Source organism: Salmo trutta, chromosome 28 (genome assembly GCF_901001165.1).
Source record: "Salmo trutta chromosome 28, fSalTru1.1, whole genome shotgun sequence".
NCBI lineage: Eukaryota > Metazoa > Chordata > Actinopteri > Salmoniformes > Salmonidae > Salmo > Salmo trutta.
This window is the reverse complement of record NC_042984.1, coordinates 15,642,279-15,668,632: the sequence shown is the minus strand read 5'-3', so window position 1 is coordinate 15,668,632 and position 26,354 is coordinate 15,642,279. Positions and strand designations below refer to the sequence as shown.

At 41.7% G+C, this 26,354-nt stretch overlaps 2 protein-coding genes across 4 annotated transcripts in view; both read left to right on the top strand.

Annotated features, from left to right (window-relative positions):
• Positions 1 to 22,868, top strand: part of LOC115165603 (ankyrin repeat domain-containing protein SOWAHA) — a 44,559-nt gene extending 21,691 nt beyond the window's left edge. For 2 of the 3 annotated variants that reach the window (XM_029718815.1, XM_029718813.1), the window contains 4 exons: positions 1,361 to 1,363; positions 1,544 to 1,616; positions 8,001 to 8,102; positions 8,500 to 8,876. In XM_029718815.1, the coding sequence (XP_029574675.1) occupies positions 1,361 to 1,363; positions 1,544 to 1,616; positions 8,001 to 8,102; positions 8,500 to 8,687 (366 nt within the window). In that variant the 3' untranslated portion in view covers positions 8,688 to 8,876. Of the gene's footprint in view, positions 1 to 1,360; positions 1,364 to 1,543; positions 1,617 to 8,000; positions 8,103 to 8,499; positions 8,877 to 22,745 lie in introns of those variants that run through there. The other variant, XM_029718814.1, reaches the window with a different exon arrangement.
• A 1,780-nt stretch (positions 22,869 to 24,648) lies between these two features.
• On the top strand, positions 24,649 to 26,338 carry LOC115166414 (iroquois-class homeodomain protein irx-3-like). Its single transcript, XM_029720317.1, has 2 exons — positions 24,649 to 25,028; positions 25,262 to 26,338. The coding sequence occupies exons 1-2, from the start codon at positions 24,822 to 24,824 to the stop codon at positions 26,033 to 26,035; spliced, it is 981 nt and encodes a 326-aa protein (XP_029576177.1). The 5' UTR covers positions 24,649 to 24,821; the 3' UTR covers positions 26,036 to 26,338.
• Positions 26,339 to 26,354: the final 16 nt, after the last annotated feature.

Sequence of the window (26,354 nt, the reverse complement as noted above, 5' to 3'; positions counted from 1 at the left end):
CGAACAACAAAACAGTCTGGCAAAGCCTAGGGCTGAACACAGAACAATCACCCACAAAACACAAACACAAACAGACCCTCATTTATGAGACTCTCAATCAAAGGCAGATAGAAAACACCTGCCTTCAACTGAGAGTCCCAACACCAATTCACCAGACATAGAAACAGACATACTAGACTCCACATAGAAATACCTAAACAAACCAACACCCGGAATTACTAAAACAAACACCCTTAAACCAAACACACCACCCTGAACCACATAAAACAAATACCCTCTGTCACGCCCTGACCAAACTACAAACAATTAACCTTATATACTGGCCAGGACGTGACAATGTCAACCATGTTAGACAGGCTAAAAATCAAGAATTTCAATATTAGACAGGCTAGACATATATAGACAGGCTAAAAATCAACAATTTCAATATTTTTGGTGAAGCATGCATTTAATTCCTGTTGTGTTGCACACAACAAGCTTCCATTCCCCCTGTCACAAGAAGATTTATTGCTGATTTAAAATGAACTTGTCAACCCTGTTATTTTATTCGGTAATTAATAGGCATGGGAAAATATGTTTTTTTATTAAGTTGAACATGTGCTCTTCATGACAAAATCTTAAAACTAAGTTAAATAAAAAGTTGTTGCACTACTCAAAAGGGACTTGAGTTTGAGTTCATTTTTATTTTTACGACAGTGCACATTAATCAACATTTCAGTAAAATAGCAAGCCGGCTCATTTTCAACTGCAGTCCCGGGACAGGTTATTGTTTTGTGGAATGACTCCTGTTTGGCACACCTGCATTTGGGGAGTTTCTCCCATTCTTCTGTATCAGAAATTGGAATGGTCTGTTACAAAATATTGTCTTACTGTACAGGTAATAACATTACTCCTGCTTTTATTTTCTTTCAGCATGTGAGTAACTCCTCTTTCATCTAAGTGTATCATACACAGGAAGTGATCTGGTAAAATAGGTACTGTATGTTGTTGTCTGTATACACTATTTGGAGGCTGGCCAGGCAGCGTCTGGGTTGCAGCCGGGTTAGATGTAATGCTGCATCATAATGGTTCCTGTGAAGATACCGCTTTGCGAATGCATTACAGTAGTCACACACACACACACACACACACACACACACACACACACACACTACTAATAAATCAAGCCACATAATGTTCTTTCCCCAAAACACTGTCTGAATGTATTACCGTGCCAAACTCACAACTATGGCAATTTTCAGAGAATTACTAGCCAATTATGTATTTGGTCATTAGGTTTTGTTTCCATAACCTCTGGTAATTTGTATATTCTCTCCTTTCATGTTTTCAATGGCTGTGTTGGGGCCATGGGAAACTCTAGGGGGTAGGTATTAAAACGCCTTGTATATTTTTCCATGGTTGAACCTTGAACCCTGCACACAGTAGACATCAGAGGTTATGTTCAAGTAGCTGTGTAATTCCATTTGCATTTTCCCCCAATTTTTTGGGTGGGGAACATACAGTATAGACACATTTGCATGATTTTGCCCTTTTTGTTTTGCAGGGCTATACACCCCTGCATATTGCAGCATTGCATGGCCATCGAAACATTTTGGAGCTGCTCATTGGAACATATGGTAAATGACAGAGAAAGTTAACTCACTTGCTTTTTGTCTTTGGGGTGTGGAATGAAGGGTATCAATCATTGTCTCACGTCAGATACCGCGACGGCTGTCTGCACTGATCTGTCTGATAACTCGCAAACACTCATGGAATAGCTAAAAATAAAATTGAGTACAATATGCTGTCCTCACATTCAAAAAATATACGAAGATGACTTCGTCCACTGAGCCCCCTTTCATCCTCAAAACAGTCAGTTAATCTGACCCAAAATTATAAACCTGTAGCTAATATTGATGGGGTTTTTTCATGAGCAAGTCTTCACTACCTAATTCTACATCTAGTTAAGATGTTTTGTGGTTGTAGAGTCAGTTTTTATGAAATTTGAAATGTGCACGAAAATGTTATTAGTTAGTTCTGCAAGTCTCAAATCAAATCAAATTGTATTAGTCACATGCACTGAATACAACAGCTGTAGACCTTACAGTGAAATGCTTACTATATACAGGGGGTACCAGTACAGAGTCAATGTGCGGGGGCACCAGTTAGTCGAGGTAATTGAGGTAATATATACATGTAGGTAGAGTTATTAAAGTGACTATGCATAGATAATAACAGAGAGTAGCAGCGTCATAAGGGGGGGGGCAATGCAAATGGTCTGGGTAGCCATTTGATTAGATGTTCAGGAGTCTTATGGCTTGGGGGTAGAAACTGTTTAGAAGCCTCTTGGATCTAGACTTGGCGCTTCGGTACCGCTTGCTGTGCAGTAGCAGAGAGAACAGTCTATGACTAGGATGGCTGGAGTCTTTGACAATATTTAGGGTCTTACCCTGACACCGCCTGGTATAGAAGTCCTGGATGGCAGGAAGCTTGGCCCCAGTGATGTATTGAGCCGTACGCACTACCCTCTGTAGTGGACCGAGCACACCCCATTCTCATCGACGGGGCTGTAGTGGGGCAGGTTGAGAGCTTCAAGTTCCTTGGTGTCCACATCACCAACAAACTAACATGGTCCAAGCACACCAAGACAGTCATGAAGAGGGCACGACAAAACCTATTCCCCCTCAGGAGACTGAAAAGATTTGGCATGGGTCCTCAGATCCTCAAAAGGTTCGAGCTGCACCATCGAGAGCATCCTGAATGGTTGCATAACAGTTGCCTGGTATGGCAACTGCTCGGCCTCTTACCGCAAGGCACTACAGAGGGTAGTGTGTATGGCCCAGTACATCACTGGGGCCAAGCTTCCTGCCATCCAGGACCTCTATACCATGCGGTGTCAGAGGACGGCCCTAACAATTGTCAAAGACTCCAGCCACCCTAGTCATAGATGGTTCTCTGCTGCCGCACGGCGAGCGGTACCGGAGCGCCAAGTTTAGGTCCAAGTTGCTTCTGAGCAGCTTTTGCCCCAGGCCATAAGACTCCTGAACAGCTAGTCAAATGGCTACCCAAATTATTTGCATTGCTGCTGCTACTCCCTGTTGTTGTCTGTGCATGGCCACTTTAGTTACTCTTTCTACATGTACATAATTGCCTCGGTTGCTTCGACGCCGGTACCCCCTGCACATTGACACAGTGCCGGTGCCCTCTGTGGTTAGCCCCGCTATTGTTATTTACTGCTGCTCTTTAATTATTTGTTATTCTTTTCTCTTACTTTTTGGGGGGGATTTTCTTCAAACTGCATTGTTGGTTAAGGGCTTGTAAGTAAGCATTTCACTGTAAGCTCTACACCTGTTGTATTCGGCGCATGTGACAAATAAAAATGTGATTTGATTTTAAAGGTGGAATTTTTTCCCCTCTGGTTGCACATGTAACATGCTGATATAAATTTGGTGAAACGGATTTAAGTTTCACTGCTCTAAAGTCCCCGGCCACTAGGAGCGCTGCCTCTGGATGAGCGTTTTCCTGTTTGCTTATGGCGGAATACAGCTCATTGAGTGCGATCTTAGTGCCAGCATCGGTCAGTGGTGGTATGTAGACATCTACGAAAAATACAAGATGAAAACTCTAGGTAGATAGTGTGGTCCACAGCTTATCATGAGATACTCTGCCTCAGGTGAGAAAAACCTTGAGACTTCCTTCGATGTCGTGCACCAGCTGTTGTTTACAAATATACAGTTGAAGTCAGAAGTTTACATACACTTAGGTTGGAGTCATTAAAACTCGATTTTCAACCACTCCACAAATTTCTTGTTAGCAAACTATAGTTTTGGCAAGTCGGATAGGACATCTACTTTGTGCATGACACAAGTAATTTTTCTAACAATTGTTTACAGACAGATTATTTCACTTATAATTCACTGTATCACAATTCCAGTGGGTAAGAAGTTTACATACACTAAGTTGACTGTGCCTTTGAACAGCTTGTAAAATTCCAGAAAATGATGTCATGGCTTTAGAAGCTTCTGATAGGCTAATTGACATAATTTGAGTCAATTGGAGGTGTACCTGTGGATGTATTTCAAGGCCTACCTTCAAACTCAGTGCCTCTTTGCTTGACATCATGGGAAAATCAAAAGAAATCAGCCAAGACCTCAGAAAAAAAATTGTAGTCCTCCACATATCTGGTTCATCCATGGGAGCAATTTCCAAACTCCTCAAGGTACCACGTTAATCTGTACAAACAATATTACGCAAGTATAAGCACCATTGGACCACGTAGCCGTCATACCGCTCAGGAAGGAGACGCGTTCTGTCTCCTAGAGATGAACGTACTTTGGTGCGAAAAGTGCAAATCAATCCCAGAACAACAGCAAAGGACCTTGTGAAGATGCTGTAGGAAACGGGTACAAAAGTATCTATATCCATAGTAAAACGAGTCCTATATTGACATAACCTGAGAGGCCGCTCAGTAAGGAAGAAGGCACTGCTCCAAAACCTCCATATAAAAGCCAGACTACGGTTTGCAACTGCACATGGGGACAAAGATTGTACTTTTTGGAGAAGTGTCCTCTGGTCTGATGAAAGAAAAATAGAACTGTTTGGCCATAATGACCATCGTTATGTTTGGAGGAAAAAGGGGGATGCTTGCAAGCCGAAGAACACCATCCCAACCGTGAAGCACGGGGGTGGCAACATCATGTTGTGGGGGTGCTTTGCTGCAGGAGGGACTGGTGCACTTCACAAAATAGAATGCATCATGAGGAAAGAAAATTATGTGGATATATTGAAGCTACATCTCAAAACATCTGTCAGGAAGTTAATTCTTGGTCGCCAATGGGTCTTCCAAATGGACAATGACCCCAAGCATACTTCCAAAGTTGTGCCAAAATGGCTTAAGGATAACAAAGTCAAGGTATTGGAGTGGCCATCACAAAGCCCTGACCTCAAACCTATAGAATATTTGTGGGCAGAACTGAAAAGAGTGTGCAAGCAAGGAGGCCTACAAACCTGACTCAGTTACACCAGCTCTGTCTGGAAAAATGGGCCAAAATTCACCAAACTTATTGTGGGAAGCTTGTGGAAGGCTACCTGAAACGTTTGACCCAAGTTAAACAATTTAAAGGCAATGCTACCAAATACTAATTGAGTGTATGTAAACTTCTGACCCACTGGGAATGTGATGAAAGAAATAAAAGCTGAAATAAATCATTTTCTCTACTACTTTTCTGACATTTCACATTCTTAAAATAAAGTGTGTGATCCTAACTGACCAGAGACAGAGAATTTTTACTAGGATTAAATGTCAGGAATTGTGAAAAACTGAGTTTAAATGTATTTGGCTAAGGTGTATGTAAACTTCCGACTTCAACTGTACATAGTCTGTCCCAACTTGTCTTACCAGACGCCGCTGTTCTATCCTGCCGATACAGCGTATAACCAGCCTGCTGTATGTTGATAATGTCGTCATTCAGCCACGACTCTGTGAAGCATAAGCTATTGCAGTTTTTAATGTCCCGTTGGAAGTTTAATATTCCTCGTAGGTCATCGATTTATTTTCCAATGATTGCATGTTAGCTAGTAGAACGGAAGGCAGTGGGGGTTTATGCTATTGCCTACAAATTCTCAGAAGGCAGCCCGACCTCCGTCCTCTTTTTCTTTGTCTTCTCTTCCCGCAAATGACGGGTATTTGGGCCTGTTCCCGGGAAAGCAGTCCTTCACGTCGGGCTCATCGGACTCGTTAACTTCTATGGGCTAGATGCAAGCGTCCCACCCCTGGTACACCCTATCAACAGCAGGTGAAATATCAAGAGCGCCAAATTTCTCAAACATACAACTATCTTACACCCTTTGAAAGATAAACATCTCCTTAATCTAACCACGTTGTCCGATTTCAAAAAGGCTTTAAGGCGAAAGCATAAAGTTAGATTATGTTAGCTGTGTGTAATGTTTTGTCAATGCAAAGACAGGCGTCACCAAAAGCAGAAAACCAGCTAAAATTATGCACTAACCTTTGACAATCTTCATCAGATGACACTCCTAGGACATTATGTTAGACAATACATGCATTTTTTGTTCTATCAAGTTCATATTTATATCCAAAAACAGCATTTTACAATGGCGTTGATGTTGAGAAAATATTTTCCCTCCAATACTGCCAGTCAATCAGCACAACAAATTAAATAATTACTATTCGAAACCATTGGTAAAATATTATATTGTCATTCAAAGAATTATAGATTAACATCTCGTGAACGCAACCGCATTGCCAGATTTAAAAATAACTTTACTGGGAAATCACACTTTGCAATAAACGAGGTCCTGTGCTCAGAAAAATAGGCTTGGCGATACAGACAAGGCGCCATGTTGGAGAGATCTAAAATCAAAAATACTATGTAAATATTCCCTTACCTTTGATTATCTTCATCAGAAGGCACTTCCAGGAATCCCAGGTCCATAACAAATGTAGTTTTGTTCGAAAAAGCTCATAATTTATGTCCAAAAAGCTCCGTGTTGTTAGCGCGTCCTGTAGGCTACTCAAAAACATGAACGTCGCCCGCCGGACTTGTCTTCACCAAAGAGGGGGAAATAAATATTTACGTTCGTTCAAACATGTCAACGTTGTATAGCATAAATCATTAGGGCCTTTTTCAATCAGAACTTCAATAATATTCAAGGCGGACGATTGCATTCTCTTTTAAAACATATTGGAACAAGAGTACCCAAACATGCACTCGCGCGCCAGAGTAGTATAGGCCATCCGCTTATGACCAACTTTCCAAGTCTCTTGTTCGGTCAGTTTTCACAGTAGAAGACTCAAACCACTTTGTAAAGACTGGTGACATCTAGTGGATGGCGTAGGAAGTGCTCAATGATTAATAAGTCCCTGTGTGTTTCAATGGCATAGGCTTAAAAGTAATTCAACACATCAGATACCCACTTCCTGTTAGAAATTGTCTCAGGGTTTTGACTGCCATATGAGTTCTGTTATACTGACAGACACCATTCAAACAGTTTTAGAAAATAAATTCAGAGTGTTTTCTATCCAAATCTGTTAATAATATGCATATCCCAGCTTCTGAGTTGGTGTAGGAGGCAGTTAAAAATGGGCACATATTTTTTTCAAAATTCTCAATACTGCCCCCTAGCCCCAACAGGTTATTAATGGAAGAAAAAGCTTCTGCCAGTTAGTGGTGAGTAATCACTGTTCTGATGACCAGAAGTTATTTTCAGTCATAAGAGATGGTAGCAGCAACATTATGTTCAGAATAAGTGAAAAAAATAAGTTACAAACAACGCAAAAAATACTAACAAAAAACACAGTTGGTTAGGAGCACGAAAAACATCAGCCATCTTCTCCTGCACCATGATACCAATCAATCCGTATAAAATGGAAGGCAGGGATGCTAACAACGCCCATTAACACACTAAACATGGAGTACTTCCGCTAGCTAGCTAGTTTAGTGAAGTTCTAGCTAATGGACAAATTCGTTTTCATGATAACCCTGTTTTCCCGTGATTAGTGTGCTGAGTTCTACAGGACAGCTGACTGCTCTCTGCGATTTATCACGTTGGACAAATGTTATAAAGTTGCGAGATACAGTGCCAGCTGTCAGAGTGAGATACATGGTGATTTCTGAGAACAGTTCCATAACTTTGGTGCCGTACAACTTCATCAACAAGCTGACAAACTAGCTACCATATGGTTATTCAAACAAGCTTGCACTTAGCTGCTAGCTGGAGCAAGTTTGCTCAGCTGATCGAGCATGGTTTGTCATAGTAGCCAGTGCGTCATAGCTACTGAGAGCGGAGTGATTTTCAGAATTAGTAACTAGTGTTAGGCGGATGAGCATAATCGTGATTTTTAGAGATGAGTTCCACGTCCTACAATATAGATTGGTTGAGGGACGAGCGTTGTATAGGAGTGACGCCATCTGACGTGAGACAATGGGGTATCAATGCAACAGGTCAGCTATTAAGACATTTCTGAGTCAATGTTTGACATGTCTTTCCTCTTCACTCAGATGCGAAGCAGAACCTCCGGGACTACAGTGGCCATCTTGCATGCCAGTACCTGAACATCAGGGAGCCTACAGAGGATGACAGAGCAGCTCCAGAGGAGATACGTGAGTGTCTCTTACTCTCTTCTTTTTGACTCCAATGTCTCTGAAATGTTGTCTAAATGCAGAAATGAACAGCGTATGTGGCTTTGTTAAGATCTAGACAGAGCACGAAAAGGTCACTCTTACAGTTAGGTTTCAGCCTTACATTCACTCTTAGAAAAAAAGTTGCTTTCTAGGACCTAAAAGGGTTATTCAGCTGTCCCCATAGGAGAACCCTTTGGAGAACCCTTTTGGGTTCCATGTAAAACCTTTTTCACTGAGGGTTCTACATGGAACTGAAAAGAGTTCTACCTGGAAACAAAAATGGTTCTCCTATGGGGACAGCTGAAAAACCCATTTAGGTTATAGATAGCACTTTTTGTATTATACAGCTATGGTGGTCCGTATTTTGTTACATCAGAATTCCCTGAGTTCCATGTGGCCCAGGCCAGAGACCGCAGCAGGAACAGGAAGTTGACCTCATTGTTCCAGTCCAAGAAGAAGTGGGGATCAGCGGAGGAGCTAGCCCCTGTAGAGGAGGAGAGGGTGGCACTAGCACCCCATCAACTCATCGTCCCCGCATTCAGACCCAGGAAATTCTCACGCTGAGAAAGTAGGTAACCAAATGCCCCAGCATGCAATGATGACATTATAAGTACATGTTCAGTCAGTGTATGTTTATTTGAATTTGAATGTATGCTTTTATGGTTTGTATGCTTGTATGTCTCGTGCCTTCGGAAAGTATTCAGACCCCTTGACTTTTCCACATTTTGTTACATTACAGCCTTATTCAAAAAATTATTAAATAGATTTTCCCCCTAATACACCATAATGACAAAGCAAAAACAGGTTTTTAGAAATGTTGCTAAAAAAAAAAAATGTTTTAATGAAAATATCACATTTACATAAGTATTGAGACCCTTTACTCAGTACTTTGTTGAAGCACCTCGAGCATCGATTTTTCTTGGGGATGACGCTACAAGTTTGGCACACCTGCATTTGGGGTGTTTCTCCCATTCTTCTCTTCAGATCCTCTCAAGCTCTGTCAGGTTGGACGGGGAGTGTTGCTGCACAGCCATTTTCAGGTCTCTCCAGAGATGTTTGATCGGGTTCAAGTCTGAGCTCTGGCTGAGACTTGTCCTGAAGCCACTCTTGCGTTGACTTCGCTGTGTGCTGGGGGTCATTGTCCTGTTGGAAGGTGAACCTTCGCCCCAGTCTGAGGTCCTGAGCGCTCTGGAGCAGGTTTTCATCAAGGATCTCTCTGTACTTTGCTCCGTTCATCTTTGCCTTGATCCTGACTAGTCTCCAGTCCCTACCACTGAAAAACATCCCCACAGCAGGATGCTGCCACCACCATGCTTCACCGTAGGGATGGTGCCAGGTTTCCTCCAGATGTGACGCTTGGCATTCAGGCTAAAGAGTTCAATTTTGGTTTCATCAGACCAGAGAATCTTGTTTCTCATGGTCTGAGAGTATTTAGGTGCCTTTTGGCAAACTCAGAGTGGGCTGTCATTTGCATTTTACTGAGGAGTGGCTTCCATCTGGCAACTCTACCATGAAGGCCTGATTGGTGGAGTGCTGCAGAGATGGTTATCCTTCTGGAAGATTCTTCACAGAGGAACTCTGGAGCTCTGTCAAATTGACCATCAGGTTCTTGGTCATCTCCCTGGCCAAGGCCCTTCTCCCCCGATTGCTCAGTTTGGCCGGACGCCAGCTCTAGGAAGAGTCTTTGTGGTTCCAAATATCTTCCATTTAAGAATGATGGAAGCCACTGTGTTCTTGGGGACCTTCAATGCCGCAGACTTTTTTGGTACTCTTCCCCAGATCTGTGCCTCGACACAATCCTGTCTCTGAGCTCTACGGACAATTCCTTCGACTTCATGGCTTGGTTCTTGCTCTGACATGCACTGTCAACGACCTTATATAGACAATTGCGTGCATTTCCAAATCATGTTCAATCAATTGAATTTACCAAAGGTGGACTCCAATGAAGTTGTAGAAACATCTCAAGGATGATCAATGGAAACAGGATGCACCTGAACTAAATTTCGAGTCTCATAGCATCATAGAAAAGGGGCTGATCCTAACTGACCTAAGACAGGGAATTTTTACTCAGTTTTTCACAATTCCTGACATTTAATCCTAGTAAAAATTCCCTGTCTCTGGTCAGTTAGGATCACCACTTTATTTTAATAATGTGAAATGTCAGAATAATAGTAGAGAGATGTAACGGCTTGTCTGTGGTGTGGCGGAAAGAAGCGCAGGAAGCAGCGAACACTGTGTGGTAATTTTAATAAAACCACATGTACAAAATAAAAGGTCTCCCAACAACAGGGGAAAATACACTTGACAAGCACAGTCGAACAAAACGCAGTCGACACACAGAAGGACAATCCCGCACAATAGGGAGCGGGCCAGCTGAACTAAATAGCCCTCTTAATTTACTAACTCAGGGCAGGTGAGAAAACATAAAAAAAGGGAAAAACAAAAAGGGAATCCGTGGTAGCTAATAGGCCGGTGACGACGACCGCCGAGCGCCACCCGAGCAGGAGGGGGCGCCACCGTCGGTAGGAATCGTGACAAGAGAATGATTTATTTCAGCTTTTATTTCTTTCATCGAATTCCCAGTGGGTCAGAAGTTTACATACACTCAATTAGTATTTGGTCACGTTGCCTTTAAATTGTATAACTTGGGTCAAACATTTCGGGTAGCCTTCCACAAGCTTCCCACAATAAGTTTGGTGAATTTTGGCCCATTCTTCCTGACAGAGCTGGTGTAACTGAGTCAAGTTTGTAGGCCTCCTTGCTCGCACACACTTTTTCAGTTCTGCCCACAAATTTTCTATAGGTTTGAGGTCAGGGCTTTGTGATGGCCACTCCAATACCTTGACTTTGTTTTCCTTAAGCCATTTTGCCACAACTTTGGAAGTATGCTTGGGGTCATTGTCCATTTGGAAGACCCATTTGCGATCAAGCTTTGACTTCCTGACTGATGTCTTGAGATTTTGCTTCAATATATCCACATAATTTTCCTGCCTTATGATGCCATCTATTTTGTGAAGTGCACCAGTCCCTCCTGCAGCAAAACACCCCCACAACATGATGCTGCCACCCTCGTGTTTCACTGGCTTGCAAGCCTCCCCCTTTTCCTACCAAACATAACGATGGTCATTATGGTCAAACAGTTCTGTTTTTGTTTCATCAGACCAGAGGACATTTCTCCAAAAATGTACGATCTTTGTCCCCATTTGCAGTTGCAAACCGTAGTCTGGCTTTTTTATGGCGGTTTTGGAGCAGTGCCTTCTTCCTTACTGAGCAGCCTCTCAGATTATGTAGATATAGGACTTGTTTTACTGTGGATAAATATACTTTTGTACCTGTTTCCTCCAGCATCTTCACAAGGTCCTTTGCTGTTGTTCTGGGATTGATTTGCACTTTTCGCACCAAAGTACGTTCCTCTCTAGGAGACAAAACACGTCTCCTTCCTGAGCGGTATGACGGCTGCGTGGTCCAATGGTGTATATACTTGCGTAATATTATTTGTACAGATGAACGTGGTACCTTGAGGCGTTTGGAAATTGCTCCCAAGGATGAACCAGACTTGTGGAGGTCTACAATTTTTTTCTGAGGTCTTGGCTGATTTCTTTTGATTTTCCCATGATGTCAAGCAAAGAGGCACTGAGTTTGAAGGTAGGCCTTGAAATACATCCACAGGTACACCTCCAATTGGCTCAAATTATGTCAATTAGCCTATCAGAAGCTTCTAAAGCTATGACTTCATTTAACCAGAATTTTACAAGCTGTTTGAAGGCACAGTCAACTTAGTGTATGTCAACTTCTGACCCACTGGATTTGTGATACAGTGAAATAATCTGTCTGTAAACAATTGTTGGAAAAATGACTTGTCGTGCACAAAGTAGATGTCCTAACCGACTTGCCAAAACTATAGTTTGTTAATAAGAAATGTGTGGAGTGGTTGAAAAACGTGTATGTAAACTTCAGACTTCAACTGTAAATACCTATTATTTAAGATTTTTTTTCATTTGTCAAACATTCTAAAAACCTGTTTTCACTTTGTCATTATGGGATATTGTGTGTAGATTGATGAGGATTTTTATTTATTTAATCAGTGTAATGTAACAAAATGTGAAAAAGTCTCAATACTTTCTGAAGGCACTGTATGTATGCTTTTATGGCATAGAGAGCTCTAACTATTGACCTGTTTTTTTTTTGTTTATCGCTATTGTAGCAATTTCCAAACATTATTTGATTGTCATTTTATTCAATTTAAAAAGTGTCATTTTATTCTAGAGAGACAAAATGTTACAAAAACTTTACATATGGAGCTATTTTGCATGCAGCATTGATTTTTGTCTTGTTCTTTCAATTTAGTCTGTGTTTGAATTTTACTTGCCTTTTTCTCACACCGTGTTTTATTATGGAAGCGAACAAATTTAACAAGCAGGTGGAATGCAAACATTATTTCTCGTTGCAAGGGCTGATGTGACATTCCAGATTTGAAGTGCCATGTTTATATGTTGATTGCATTTCATTGTTGTCAGTTGGTTAATACGGGATGTTGTTTTGTATAAGTTCAGCCTCAGTATTCACATTGTATTTCTATTGAAGGACAAAACAATAACATATTATTGGCATAGAATAGTCAGTTCACAATGAAGTGGCTGTCTTCTAAGATTTTGAAACAAGTTAATTGATGTGCCATGACTTTGCATCGTGTTTTTCTCAAGTTGTCAGTATTGCCTCAGTCTGAACATGCCTCTGATCAAGCTTGTTTTGTTTTGCACATTATTTATATTTTAGTAAATATTTTGATATTAAACTGCCATTTTGTGCTACAAATGTTGTATCTTCACTTTTTAATCTTTTTGACAGCAACAGTAGGGTGAGATTTACCAAGTTAACTTGGTTCTTAAATGGGTACTTATATCAGCTGTGGGGATGGTTTTAAGATTACTCAATGCATAATAAAATATGTTCCTTATACATAGGGGTAATATAACAAGATTACACTTAATTAAATCTTCAGCTTTGGACCCCATAGTTCATCTCTCACTCCTCCCCAACAACAAGAAATTCAACTTGTGAGAACACATTTTTTTAATGGTAATATCCTCACTTGTTTTCTAAGCCTCCTTTGATCTACATCAACCTCCTCACTTTGCAGCCTACAGATGGAGTAAATATTGGTCCTGGTTACTCTCCATAAGGCTTTAGCCCTTAATTCCAGATTAGTCGAAAAGGGCAGCAGCACTTGCTTTTGGGGTTTGGGGTATCAGAAGACATGGAGGCACAGAGGCAAGTGTTTTGTGCTTCAATTCTGAAGAAGGGGAGGTTGTTGGGGGGTGGGATAAGAGGGGAGTTTCTGTAATAGATACTTATCTTACTGCCCTCAAGCCCTCAAACAAAGTCCCCCTCTGAAGAGATTATAACCCAGGGAGGGCACATTAACTCTAATCCCATGCTTTGAGGCCTAGGCACCCCATACCAATCCCCTGCCCACATACCCCACCCCCCCGATACCACCTCCTGCCCCACTGCCTAGCCCCCCATACCACCACCTAGCCCGGCTATAACTACCCCTTACCCCACTTACATCTACCCTTCTGTTGTAGGGGCTACCTTGTATCTGGCCCATCTATGAGGAGACCCTGTAGCTACACACGTGTGTGTGTGTGTGTGTGTGTGTGTGTGTGTGTGTGTGTGTGTGTGTGTGTGTGTGTGTGTGTGTGCTCATAAGCGTGGGGGGGGGGGGTAGCGGGGAGGGGCTTAGGGTTAGCGTTTCAATAGCACACTGTTTCTAATGAAAAGCTTTCAGGGGTGCATACTGCTGTGTAACCGATTCCCCTCTCTGAAGAGATTAGGAGCTACATTGTTGGTTTGGTTGCTCATTTCCATGAGAGCACTGCCTCCCACCAGCGCCTGCTTGCTATTGTTATCAAGGGGTTGAAACACAGAGAACCAGTGCCCCCGGCTTCCTTGTAGCCTTTGTTTTACAAATCGTCCGAAATGTAGATGTCACGTCACAGATGCTTTACAAGCTCATTATGCTGTCTGTGAGGGTATAGTAAAAACAATCTGGAGCTGCATGAACTTCAGTTTGTTACATTTAGAAGAGCTGCTTTCTTCCGCTTCCTCCATTTCCTAATGCTTTAACAAAACAATCTTACATTATTTTGAGCAACATTATAGATATTACAATGAATGAAACATATTCCACTATGGTTTAAATGTAGCGTTTCATGCCCATGCACATCGAGTAGCAGTGAAATGATTTGCCACAAAAATGTGTGTATGTTAGCAATTAATTATTTCTCATATTGTGGATGGTTATTTGCTAATGATAATAATTTGAATCTTGTAGCATGTAGAAGAAGTACTCCCATGTGACGTTATATGTTCTACTGTAGCTACTGTTGTATAGTAGAATATGTGCTCCCAGGTGGCACAGCGGTCTAAGGCACTGCATCTCAGTGTTACTACAGTCCCTGGTTTGAATCCAGGGTGTATTACATCCGACCATGATTGGCAGTCCCAAAAGGCGGTGCACAATTGGCCCAGCGTCGTCCTTAACTGACTTGCCTAATTAAATAAAGGTTCAATAAAAAAATACAAATAAATGTGTGTCTGGGAGTTCACTATAACATTTTCTATAATATGTCATTCTGTGTCTACATTGCTAATCCTGACTTTAATGAGTAAACCATGTACACTCCTGGGCAGCAGGGCATGTTGACTTGCATATGCGTGGTGGGGGCCACCTTACCAAATCATAGTTTATTGGTTGCGTACACAGTTTTGCAGGTGTAGCAAAATGCTTATGTATCTAGCTCCAGCAATGCAGCAATATCTAGAAATATAATAACAATGCACACATGCATTCAAAAGTAATAAATAAATAACAAGAAATTAAGATCTCAAATCAAAAATCAAATTTTATTTGTCACATACACCTGTTTAGCAGATGTTATTGCAGGTGTTACGAGCAATGTCAGAGCCCGGAATATAAAGTAAATCAAATTGTATTTGTCACATCCTTAGTAAACAACAGGTGTAGACTAACAGTGAAATGCTTACTTACGGGCCCTTCCCAACAATGCAGAGAGAAAAAATAAAAACAACCTAAAATTACACAAATGAGTAACGATAACTTGGCTATAGACATTGCCTTCAGCAAGTGTTCATACCCCTTAACTTATTCCACATTTTGTTGTGTTACAGCCTGAATTCAAAATGGATTAAATAAATGTTTTTCATACCTATCTACACACAATACCCCATAATGACAAAGTGAAAACATGTTTTAGAAATGTTAGCAAATGTATTGAAAATGAAATCCAGAAATATCTAATTTACATAAGTATTCACACCCGAGTCAACACTTTGTAGAAGCACCTTTGTTGACGATTACAGCTTTGAGTCATCTTGGGTATGTCTGTATCAGCTTTGCTCATCTGTATTTGGGGATTTTCTCCCATTCTTCTTTTCAAATTTTCTCAAGTTCTATTAAGTTAGAGGTGGGGTGGCTGTGAACAGCAATCTTCAAGTCTTTCCACAGATTTTCAATGGGATACAAGTCTGGGCTTTGACTGGGTCACTCAAGGACTTTCACATTCTTGTTCTGAAGCCATTCCAGCATTGCTTTGGATGTATGCTTGGGGTCATTGTCCTGTTGGAACGTAAATCTTTGCCCCCAGTCTCAGGTCGTTTGCACTCTAAAGGAGGTTCTCATCAAGAATTTGCCTGTATTTGACTCCATTCATTGTACCCTCTATCCTTACCCGTCTCCTTGTCCCTGCCACTGAAAAGCATCCCCATAGCATTATGCTACCACCTCCATGCTTCACTGTAGGGATGGTGTTTTCTCCAGACATTGCGCTTTGCATTCAGGCCAAAGAGTAACATTTTTGTCTCATCAGACCACAGAATCTCATAGTCTTTCACGTGCCTTTTTGCAAACTACAGGCGTGCTGTCATGACATTTTTTCTCAAGAGTGGCTTCCATCTGGCCACTCTCTCATAAAGCCCAGATTGGTGAAGTGCTGTAGAGACCTGTCCTTCTGGCAGGTTCTCCCATCTCAGCCAAGGAACTCTGTAGTTCTGTCAGAGTGGTCACTAGGTTCTTGGTCACCTTCCTGTCCAAGGTCCTTCTTGCCCGGTGGCTCAGTTTGGTTGGACAGTCAGCTCAAGGTAGTGTCTGGGTAGTTCCATATTTTTTCAATTTCCCAACGATGGAGGCCACTTTGCTCTTGGAAAAAGTTTATTGGACTTCATGGTATAGTTTCTGCTCTGACATGCACTGTCAACTATGGGACCTTATATAGACAGGTGTGTTTCTTTCTGAGTCATGTCCAAACAATTGAATTGGCCACAGAATGACTCCAAGTTGTAGTGACGTCTTGTAACGGTCGTCGTACGTCATGGACCAAGGCGCAGCGGGTTGAGTGCTCATCTTAACTTTATTAGAACACGTAACAAACAAAACAAGAAAACGATCGAACGAACAGTGTTGCAGGCTAACACACAGAAGTACAACAACAACTTCCCACAAAGGGACAGGTGAAAACAGGGCTACTTAAGTATGACTCTCAATCAGCAACAACGATGTACAGCTGTTCCTGATTGCGAGCCATACCAGGCAAACAAAGAAATACACAACATAGAAAAACATAGAAATACAAAACAAGAACATTACCCAAAAGCCCCGGAACACATAAATCAAACACCCCTCTTACATAAATACATATCCCATTAAACCCCGAACCACATAAAACAAATACCCCTTGCCACGTCCTGACCAAACTACAATAACCAATAACCCCTTATACTGGTCAGGACGTGACACGTCTCAAGGATTATCAAAGGAAATTGGATGAAACTGAGCTCAATTTGGAGTGCCATAGCAAAGTGGTGTGAATACCTATGTAAATGAGATATTTCTGTATTTCATTTTCATTCAATTTGCTGAAATCTCTAAAAACATGTTTTCACTTCGTCATTATGGGGTATTGCGTGTAGATGGGTCAAATTAAAATAATCAATTTTGAATTCAGGCTGTAACACAACAAAATATGGAACTATTTAGCAGTCTTATGGCTTGGGGGTAGAAGCTATTCAGGGTCCTATTCAGGGTCCTCAGGGTCCTGTTGGTTCCAGACTTGGTTAGCGTGGCAGATGTGTGAACACTGAGCTGTAGTCGATGAACAGAATTCTCACATAGGTGTTCCTCTTGTCCAGGTGGGAGAGGGCAGTGTGGAGTGCAATAGAGATTGTATCATCTTTTGATGCGTTGGGGCGGTATGCAAATTGGGGTGGGTCCAGGGTGTCTGGATTGATGGAGTTGGTATGAGCCATGACCAGCCTTTCAAAGCATTTCATGGCTACAGATGTGAGTGCTACAGGGCGATAGTTATGTAGACAGGTTACCTAGGCACAGGGACTGTGGTGGTTTGCTTGAAACATGTAGGTATTACAGACTGGGTCAGGGAGTGGTTGAAATGTCAGTGAAGACACTTGCCAGCTGGTCAGCACATGCTCTGTGTACGCGTCCTGGTAATCCATCTGGCCCTGTGGCCTTGTGAACCTGTTTAAGGGTCTTACTCACATCGGCTATGGAGAGTGAGATCACACAGTCATCCAGAATAGCTGGTGCTCTCATGCATGGTTCAGTATTGCTTGCCTCGAAGCGAGCATGGAAGAATTTTAGCTTGTCTGATAGGCTTGTGTCACTGGGCAGTTTGTGGCAGGGTTTCCCTTTGTAATCCGTGATAGTTTGCAAGCCCTGCCACATCTGACTAGCGTCAGAGCCGGCATAGCAGGATTCAATCTTAGTCCTGTATTGACGCTTTGGCTGTTTGATAGCTCGTTGGAAGTCGTAGTGGGATTTCTTATAAGCGTCCGGATTAGACACCCACTCGTTGAAAGTGGAAGCTCTAGCCTTTAGCTCAGTGTGGCTGTTGCCTGTAATCCATTACTTCTGGCTGGGATATGTACGTATGGTCACTGTGGGGATGACGTCGTTGATGCACTTATTAATGAAGCTGGTGACTGATGTGGTAAACGCCTCCAATGTTATTGGATGAATCCCGGAACATATTTCAGTCTGTGCTAGCAAAATAGTCCTGTAGCTTAACATCCACTTCACTTCTGTATTGAGTACTTCCTGTTTTAGTTTTTGCTTGTCAGCAGGAATCAGGAGGACAGAGTTATGGTAAGATTTGCCAAAGGGGGGGTGAGGGAGAGCCTTGTATGCATTTCTGTGTATGGAGGGAAGGTGATCTATAATTTTGTTGCACAGGTGACATGCTGGTAAAAATGTGGTAAAATGGATTTCAGTTTCCTTGCATTAAAATCACCGTCCACGGAAGCGCGCCTCTGGGTGTTTTCTGGGCGGCTTATGGCCCTATACAGCTCATTAAGTGTGGTCTTAGTGCCAGCCTTGGTTTGGGGTGGTAAATAGACTTCTATGAAAAATATAGATAAATTCTCCTGGTAAATAGTATGGTCTGCAGTTTATAATGAGGTTTTCTAGCTCAGGCGAGATTCAACTCCAGACGTCCTTAACATTAGAGATCACACACCATCTGTTGATTACAAAGAGAACCCCCCCCCCGCCCCCAATGTTACACGAGGCTGCCGACCGGTCTTGACAATGTATGGAAACGTTTTCTGTCACTGGAAATGATGGTAGAGACATTGTATTTGTGTTTTATCAGCGTAAAAAACAAATTTGCAGAATTGTTCAGCAGCCTGTAAAATGGCTGCTATCCAATGCAGTGCCATCATTCAGTATGGACAGTATACGAATAGAAAAGGTGTGTACAGCAGTAGTGATCTAGGGTGAGCCATGATTAGAAAACATTATATATATACAGTGGGGGAAAACAGTATTTGATCCCCTGCTGATTTTGCACATTTGCCCACTTACAAAGAAATGATCAGTCTATAATTTTAATGGTAGTTTTATTTGAACAGTGAGAGACAGAATAACAACAAAACAATCCAGAAAAACGCATGTCAAAAATGTTATAAAATGATTTGCATTTTAATGAGGGGAATAAGTATTTGACCCCTCTGCAAAACATGACTTAGTACTTGGTGGCAAAAGCCTTGTTGGCAATCACAGAGGTCAAACATTTCTTGTAGTTGGCCACCAGGTTTGCACACATCTCAGGAGGGATTTTGTCCCACTCCTCTTTCCAGATCTTCTCCAAGTCATTAAGGTTTCGAGGCTGACGTTTGGCAACTCCAACCTTCTATGGGATTAAGGTCTGCTGGAATACCCATCCACGACCCATTTTCAATGCCTTGGCTGAGGGAAGGAGGTTCTCACCCAAGATTTGACGGTACATGGCCCCGTCCTTTAATGCGGTGAAGTTGTCCTGTCCCCTTAGCAGAAAAACACCCCCAAAGCATAATGTTTCCATCTCCATGTTTGACGGTGGAGATGGTGTTCTTGGGGTCATAGGCGGCATTCCTCCTTCTCCAAACACGGCGAGTTGAGTTGATGTCAAAGAGCTCCATTTTCGTCTCATCTGACCACAACACTTTCACCAGTTGTCCTCTGAGTCATTCAGATGTTCATTGGCAAACTTCAGATGGGCATGTATATGTATTCTTGAGCAGGGGGACCTTACGGGCACTGCAGGATCTCAGTCCTTCACGGCGTAGTGTGTTACCAATTGTTTTCTTGGTGACTATGGTCCCAGCTGCCTTGAGATCATTGACAAGATCCTCCCGTGTAGTTCTGGGCTGATTCCTCACCGTTTTCATGATCATTGCAACTTCACGAGGTGAGATCTTGCATGGAGCCCCAGGCCGAGGGATATTGACAGTTCTTTTGTGTTTCTTCCGTTTGCGAATAATCGCACCAAATGTTGTCACCTTCTCACCAAGCTGCTTTGCGATGGTCTAGTAGCCCATTCCAGCCTTGTGTAGATCTACAATCTTGTCCCTGACATCCTTGGAGAGCTCTTTGGTCTTGGTCATGGTGGAGAGTTTGGAATCTGATTGATTGATTGCTTCTGTGGACAGGTGTCTTTTTTACAGGTAACAAGCTGCGGTTAGGAGCACTCCCTTTAAGAGTGTGCTCCTAATCTCAGCCCGTTACCTGTATAAAAGACACCTGGGAGCCATAAATCTTTCTGATTGAGAGGGGGTCAAATACTTATTTCCCTCATTAAAATGCAAATCAATTTATAACATTTCTGACATGCGTTTTTCTGGATATTTTTGTTGTTATTCTGTCTCTCACTGTTTAAATGAACCTACCATTAAAATTATAGACTGATCCTTTCTTTGTCAGTGGGCAAACGTACAAAATCAGCAGGGGATCAAATACTTTTTTCCCCCACTGTACCTGTAAAGTGGGTCTGTAAACGTTATTAAAATGACCAGTATTCAATGACTGTATGTACGTAGGGCAGCAGTCTCTAGCACTGGAGTAATATGATCAAATGTTTTGGTTCTAGTCAAGATTCTGTCACTGAGGAGGAGTGGCTTACAGCTAACGAGCTGCTCTGGTACAGCAAGCCCGCCGGAGAACTACCCTTGCTGGACAGACAGGCTGGGCAAGCTTGGGGTCCTGGGGGCCAACTGAGGCCCCCAAGGGGTGGTGGTGGTGGAGCAGACCAGAGGGCCCCAATGTCCAATGCAGCAGAGGGCCCAACCAGCACCACCAGCAGTTATTCAGTCCCCCAGCTGTCGGCTTGTCCGTCACAGCCTAACGAATGTGGCCTGTCACTCACCCAGCAGAGGGCCGTCAATCAGTGCACACCCAGGAGGGAACAGAGGGGCGGGACACCGGCCCACCACCAAGATACTAACAAAGACATACTTAGAGTTGCAAGCGGTTTCAGCGCCACTTCTCTATTAAAATAATGATGGAGTGGAGCTGATAACAGTAATGACAAAGGGTTAGGAGGGATGAGGGTCGTCAGGGGGGGTTGATAGCTGGGAGTGGGTGGGAGAGCTTGGTAACTTTCATGCTTGGCTTAGAATAGAATCTCATGGGGGGGGGGGGGGGGTTGTTATGTGGTTGTTGTCAATTTGTACTGGTGCTTTTTGATTTTTGATTTTTCACACCAAAATAACAATTAGTTTCAACATTTCCATTTAAGATTTCTGGTAACAATTGTTGTGATTCTTTATCAACTAGAAGAGAATGTATTGTTATATTAGTTTTTTTACATGTCATGGGTTGACATTCACTTAATTTCCTGGAAATGGAATGGACCTGGAATGGGCATATTCATACACTGACTTTATTGAGTCAGATTTGAAGAGGAAGTGTCTCTTGCCTCCTATGATTAGATTATATCAGTAGTGATTAATTCTGTATTTGGGTTAATTATATTCAAATAGAAAGCATTTTATAATTGTATTCCATTCCCTCTTAATGCCAAATATCCAGATTTACCTTCTACTTACCACTTTCCCTCTCCATTATAAGAAGTACAGGTATCTGGATGTTTTTTTTTAAACTAACAAGGACTAGGTGTTGAATACTCTGTGGATTCCCTTCAAGCTTTTGTTGTGTTGACATACTTACAGAGATATAGGATCTTAATTTGATCACCCTGTTGTTGCAGGAAATTTCCTGCACAGCAGGAAATGCTAACTTGCAGTGTATTCAAGGTTTAAAAAGGGTTCTACATTTTGTAATTTCCACTTTAATATTTCAGACTTGATTTGCCCTAACTAAAAATGTATCAACCCTTACAAAAATATCCATTAATTATAATCCACATTTCCAGTTGCCGGAGGATTATTTTCTTGCTGTGAGAAACTGGTCAAATTAAGATCCTACATCTGTAGGCCTTTTGTTGGGTCAACTCAGCAGGAGGTGATAGCCAGAAGTTGAACTCACACCTAAGACCATTGTTGTTACCAGCTGATCAGGACTCGCACTGTTGTCATGGTCCGCAATCTTCTCCTCAATCAGAGGCCGCCCTTGAGGAGGACATTTACATTTCAGTTATTTAGCAGACGCTCTTATCCAGAGCAACTGTCAGGTGCAATTAGGGTTAAGTGCCTTGCTCACGGGCACATCGACCAATTTTTCACATTGTCGGCTCGGGGATTCGAACCAGCAACCTTTCAGTTACTGGCCCGACGCTCTTAACAGCTAGGATACCTTCCACCCTGAACACAGATATAGGATACTTTATATATGAGAATGGGATATTAAAGGCATCATTGAGAGTTCCAATAGAGAAAGGGGGCTCGTACTGTTGTCCTGCATGGGTCTTCAACTGGCCTCAATCAGAGGCCCACGGTTTAGACCCACTGTTAACTGTAGTGACATAGTTAAGCCTCTGACTCTTTGCTCTCCAGTCAAACCATTGTACCAGTTATATATATATATATATATATATATATATATATATATATATATATATAACTATGTGTGTGTATGAGAATAGGAAATTAAAGGCATCATTGAGGCTTCCAGTCGACTAGAGGGGAACCCTCAATCCATCTCTGATGGACTAAGGTACTTGTCTTGTCTAAAGGGGGTTGAAACAGAGGACAGAGGTTGAAACATTTCCATTCACCTGATCTTGTAAGCAGCCAAAAGTTGCATGTGCTGGTCATTTAACGCTCACAATAGACTATCATCAATCTTATCTTGTATACTGTATCTCACAGGGAACTGAGGACAATCCTCCTCCATTTGGACACTTTTCTGCGCAATCGAGGGACATCCTGAGAGCAAACAATACCTATCCAACCTGTCAGAAGGAGACCAAAACCTGCGTTGTAGCTGCAAAAGAGGAAAATATTTGAAAGAGTCTACAAGTCAGACAAAAGCCACTGCCCTGAGCTGTTTGTCTCCTGAGATGTACCGATGACATTAGCTAAGCCTCTGACTCTTTGTTCTCCAGTCAACCCATTGTACCAGTTATACATATCTTCTCACCCCCCCCCCCCCACCACCCCCACACACACAAATAAAAAACATATTTTTATAACAAAATCTGTGAAATATTGGATATCCACGTTCAGCATAATGTGAAAATGTAAATCAAGATGATGAGTGAAGTGCATTCTGCTAATAGCAGATGCCGGTCAAGTCTTCTGTTTCAAATTGATCTTACGTTAATTAAATTATTTCGATAAATAAAGAAGTCATAGGGTATGTAGTTAGTCTATGGATTGTTAATTTATTTGAGACTTTTATGCATGGCTACACTTTTCCTCTGATTCTTTTATACTTTAACAATTCACCCTTTTAGAAATGACCTAGAGAGACCTACTTAGCGGGAGCTACGCTCAAAAGGTTGAAACCAAACCACCACATAATACGACCATCGTCAAGTAAAAACTTCTTCTTCAACCAATGTCCCTTTGGAGAAGATGAAAGGGCAGTGGAATAAGAATTGTAATATTTTTCTCGTATCTTTAACAAGCCTTCAAGCTCCCTACATTACCATTTGTTATCTCGTAATTATCATATACATTAATAACACCTGTTTTACTTAACAGCTTTTAATTAGCCCCATTGAAACGATATGCTGAAGCCACAACAAAACCATCCGACATGTAAAGGGAGGTCTGTTATTGTTCAATCACAATACATTAACAAAATAGTTCTGGGGTATCGCCAGCCTAAGGCAGGTAACCCATTGCCCCAATGACAGCCAAAACATAACCACCCCACAGTTGTTAAATAGGAATAGTAAATTGGTATCTTACAAAATATGTTCGATTTTTTTCGATGTTATATTAATAAATATCAGCATAACGCCTACATGTTTTTGTTTCCGTTGAGGGAAATGTAGGATACAGAAACCAATAGCCTAATTCAATCGAAAAACATTAGATGAAACCTCGGACAAATCTAAATAAAACTATATTGAAGACATCACAGTTTCCGTCAATGGTCATGGAAAGAAGCCTGGAAATGTGTTAATGTCATTAGGCTAATTCAGTTGTCTAATTCAATTCACAGCTACATGTTCAGACTTCAATTTCAAACAGAAGTCTGATCGTCAGACAAGAGACATAGGGTCTGCCTGGTGTTAATCCTAAATCATTTTATTATCCTACAGTGAGTGTTGCACAAACATAATGTCAAATTCGATGGGAAACTATCGATATTAAGATGTAATATGCTATTAGGCTATATTAACAATGAATGTACGTTTACAACAGTTTCTCTCAACTTTCCAATATTATTGTTTATTTTGTAAATGCAGTTGTTTATTTTTTGCCTGAAATGCACTTAATTCAATTAGATTTTTTAAATAAAGTAATTTACTTTTTGGCATATTTGTAACTGAAAAAATATGTATGAGGACGGGTGATGGCATTGATAAAACTGGTGGCCTACAATAAATTAATAGTTAAGGATCTATAAAGAACCTAACATTATAGCTGGTATTGTGACAACAAATAGTAGGCTAAGTGAATTATGAGAGATTCCCGTTTCTAGTATCCTCCGCATCAGAACAAAACTGTGAAATTCAAATGAAATTTCATTATTCGTCTCTCACCATAGAAATTATTGGTTTGAGATACGTTTTACACAGGCCTCTAAGAAACCGTTAAAAGAAACAGCGGAGTTCTCCTTTGATGGGATTTGGTGCGAGGGAAAGCGAGGTATTTTGAACGTAACTGTCAATCACCGCGGTTAAGAACCGCCCATGACTGGATAGGGGTATATTTAGAGGTGGTGAGGGTGCACATTACTGTCATTCAAGCTCTAATAGCCAGGACCTAAGGATGCCTGCGTCACAAACAGGCAACTTCTTTGAGAGAAATATCAACATGCCCGCTGGATATCAGATACCGTTTTTGGGAGGTCCAGCTGGGGTACAACAGCAACAAGCCCCTTATCTTGCTGCGATGGCTGGGGTACCTTTGGCATATTCCAGACTACAGGGATACAACTTCATCCCCTATCCACACCACAGATACATTGCGAACATGGTAAGTTATTTGACAATATGTTTTCTCTATTGTATACCTAATCAATAACATTTCCAGCTAATAATCTAAATGTATTCATCATTTATCATATCAATGTCGGGAAAAGAAAGCATTCTACAGACCTTTTTAACACCAATTAAATGTAATGCGTAATGACACACTTAACAAATCAATGTGGTCAGTTACGCACGAATTTAAACATATAATCTAATCATGTTCTCTTGTGTTTCCAGAACAACTCTTTCGACCTGAAAGCTGTCTCTCCATATCATCAAGCGCTTCTCGGCCGAGGAGGTCCATTCTACCCGCAATACCGACCAGGCGCAACCGATGACCTGATCAGAGTCGCCAAGGTGGCTACCCGGGAAAGCACCAGCGCGCTCAAGGCCTGGTTGAACGAGCATCTTAAGAACCCGTATCCTACGAAGGGTGAGAAGATCATGCTTGCTATTGTAACCAAGATGAGCCTCACGCAGGTTTCCACTTGGTTTGCCAACGCCAGGCGACGACTGAAGAAGGATAATAGGGTAAACTGGGCGTCCAAGGGGAAATCTGACGAGGAGGGCGAGAGCGACGACGAGGAGGGCGAGGGCTCTCTTCAGAAAAGCCGTTTGGACGACAAAGATGAGATTGATCCTCCAACCGTAGATGACAATGAGGATATTGGACATAGAGTATCCAACTCAACGACAGAGCCGGTGGATGCGCGCCTTGTGAAACAGTCAAACGACGACAATAGAGCTGGTAGGCTCGCGGCGCACGCGGGAAATGTGGTAAAGAATGACACAGAACGCAAATCATTTCCAGCTAATCTGGAAAGTAAAGATAACGTTGAGTGTCAAAAACCCAAAATATGGTCTTTGGCAGAAACGGCGACATCGGAAACGGGGAAAAAGCCCCAGTACAGTGCTTGTCATCCTGGCACACAAGTTGGCAAATTCTGGGCAGAATGGGCATCAAGGAACGGACTGTACATTCCCGTATACCCTGCTCACCACATTCTCTAACAGAGCATTTACTATTTAAAACAGTCAAGGACACATTTTTACATCTTATGCACTTTACAATACCAAATTCCATGGTGTGGGTCTACTTTTTGACGTTTAAACATGGACTAATTTGCTAGGAAAATGCTGGGTATATGTCTGTTAGGCTACTTGTAAGACCAAAGACTCTTACAGAACATGTTATGTTTTGTGTACATATGTGTATATATATTTTCGATGAACAATCTGTAAATTCGTATTTCATTTGTCTTATCACCCAAAAATATTTTGGTAAAATAAAATCCCTCAAAATATAAAATACAATGTTCGTGTGTGTTCC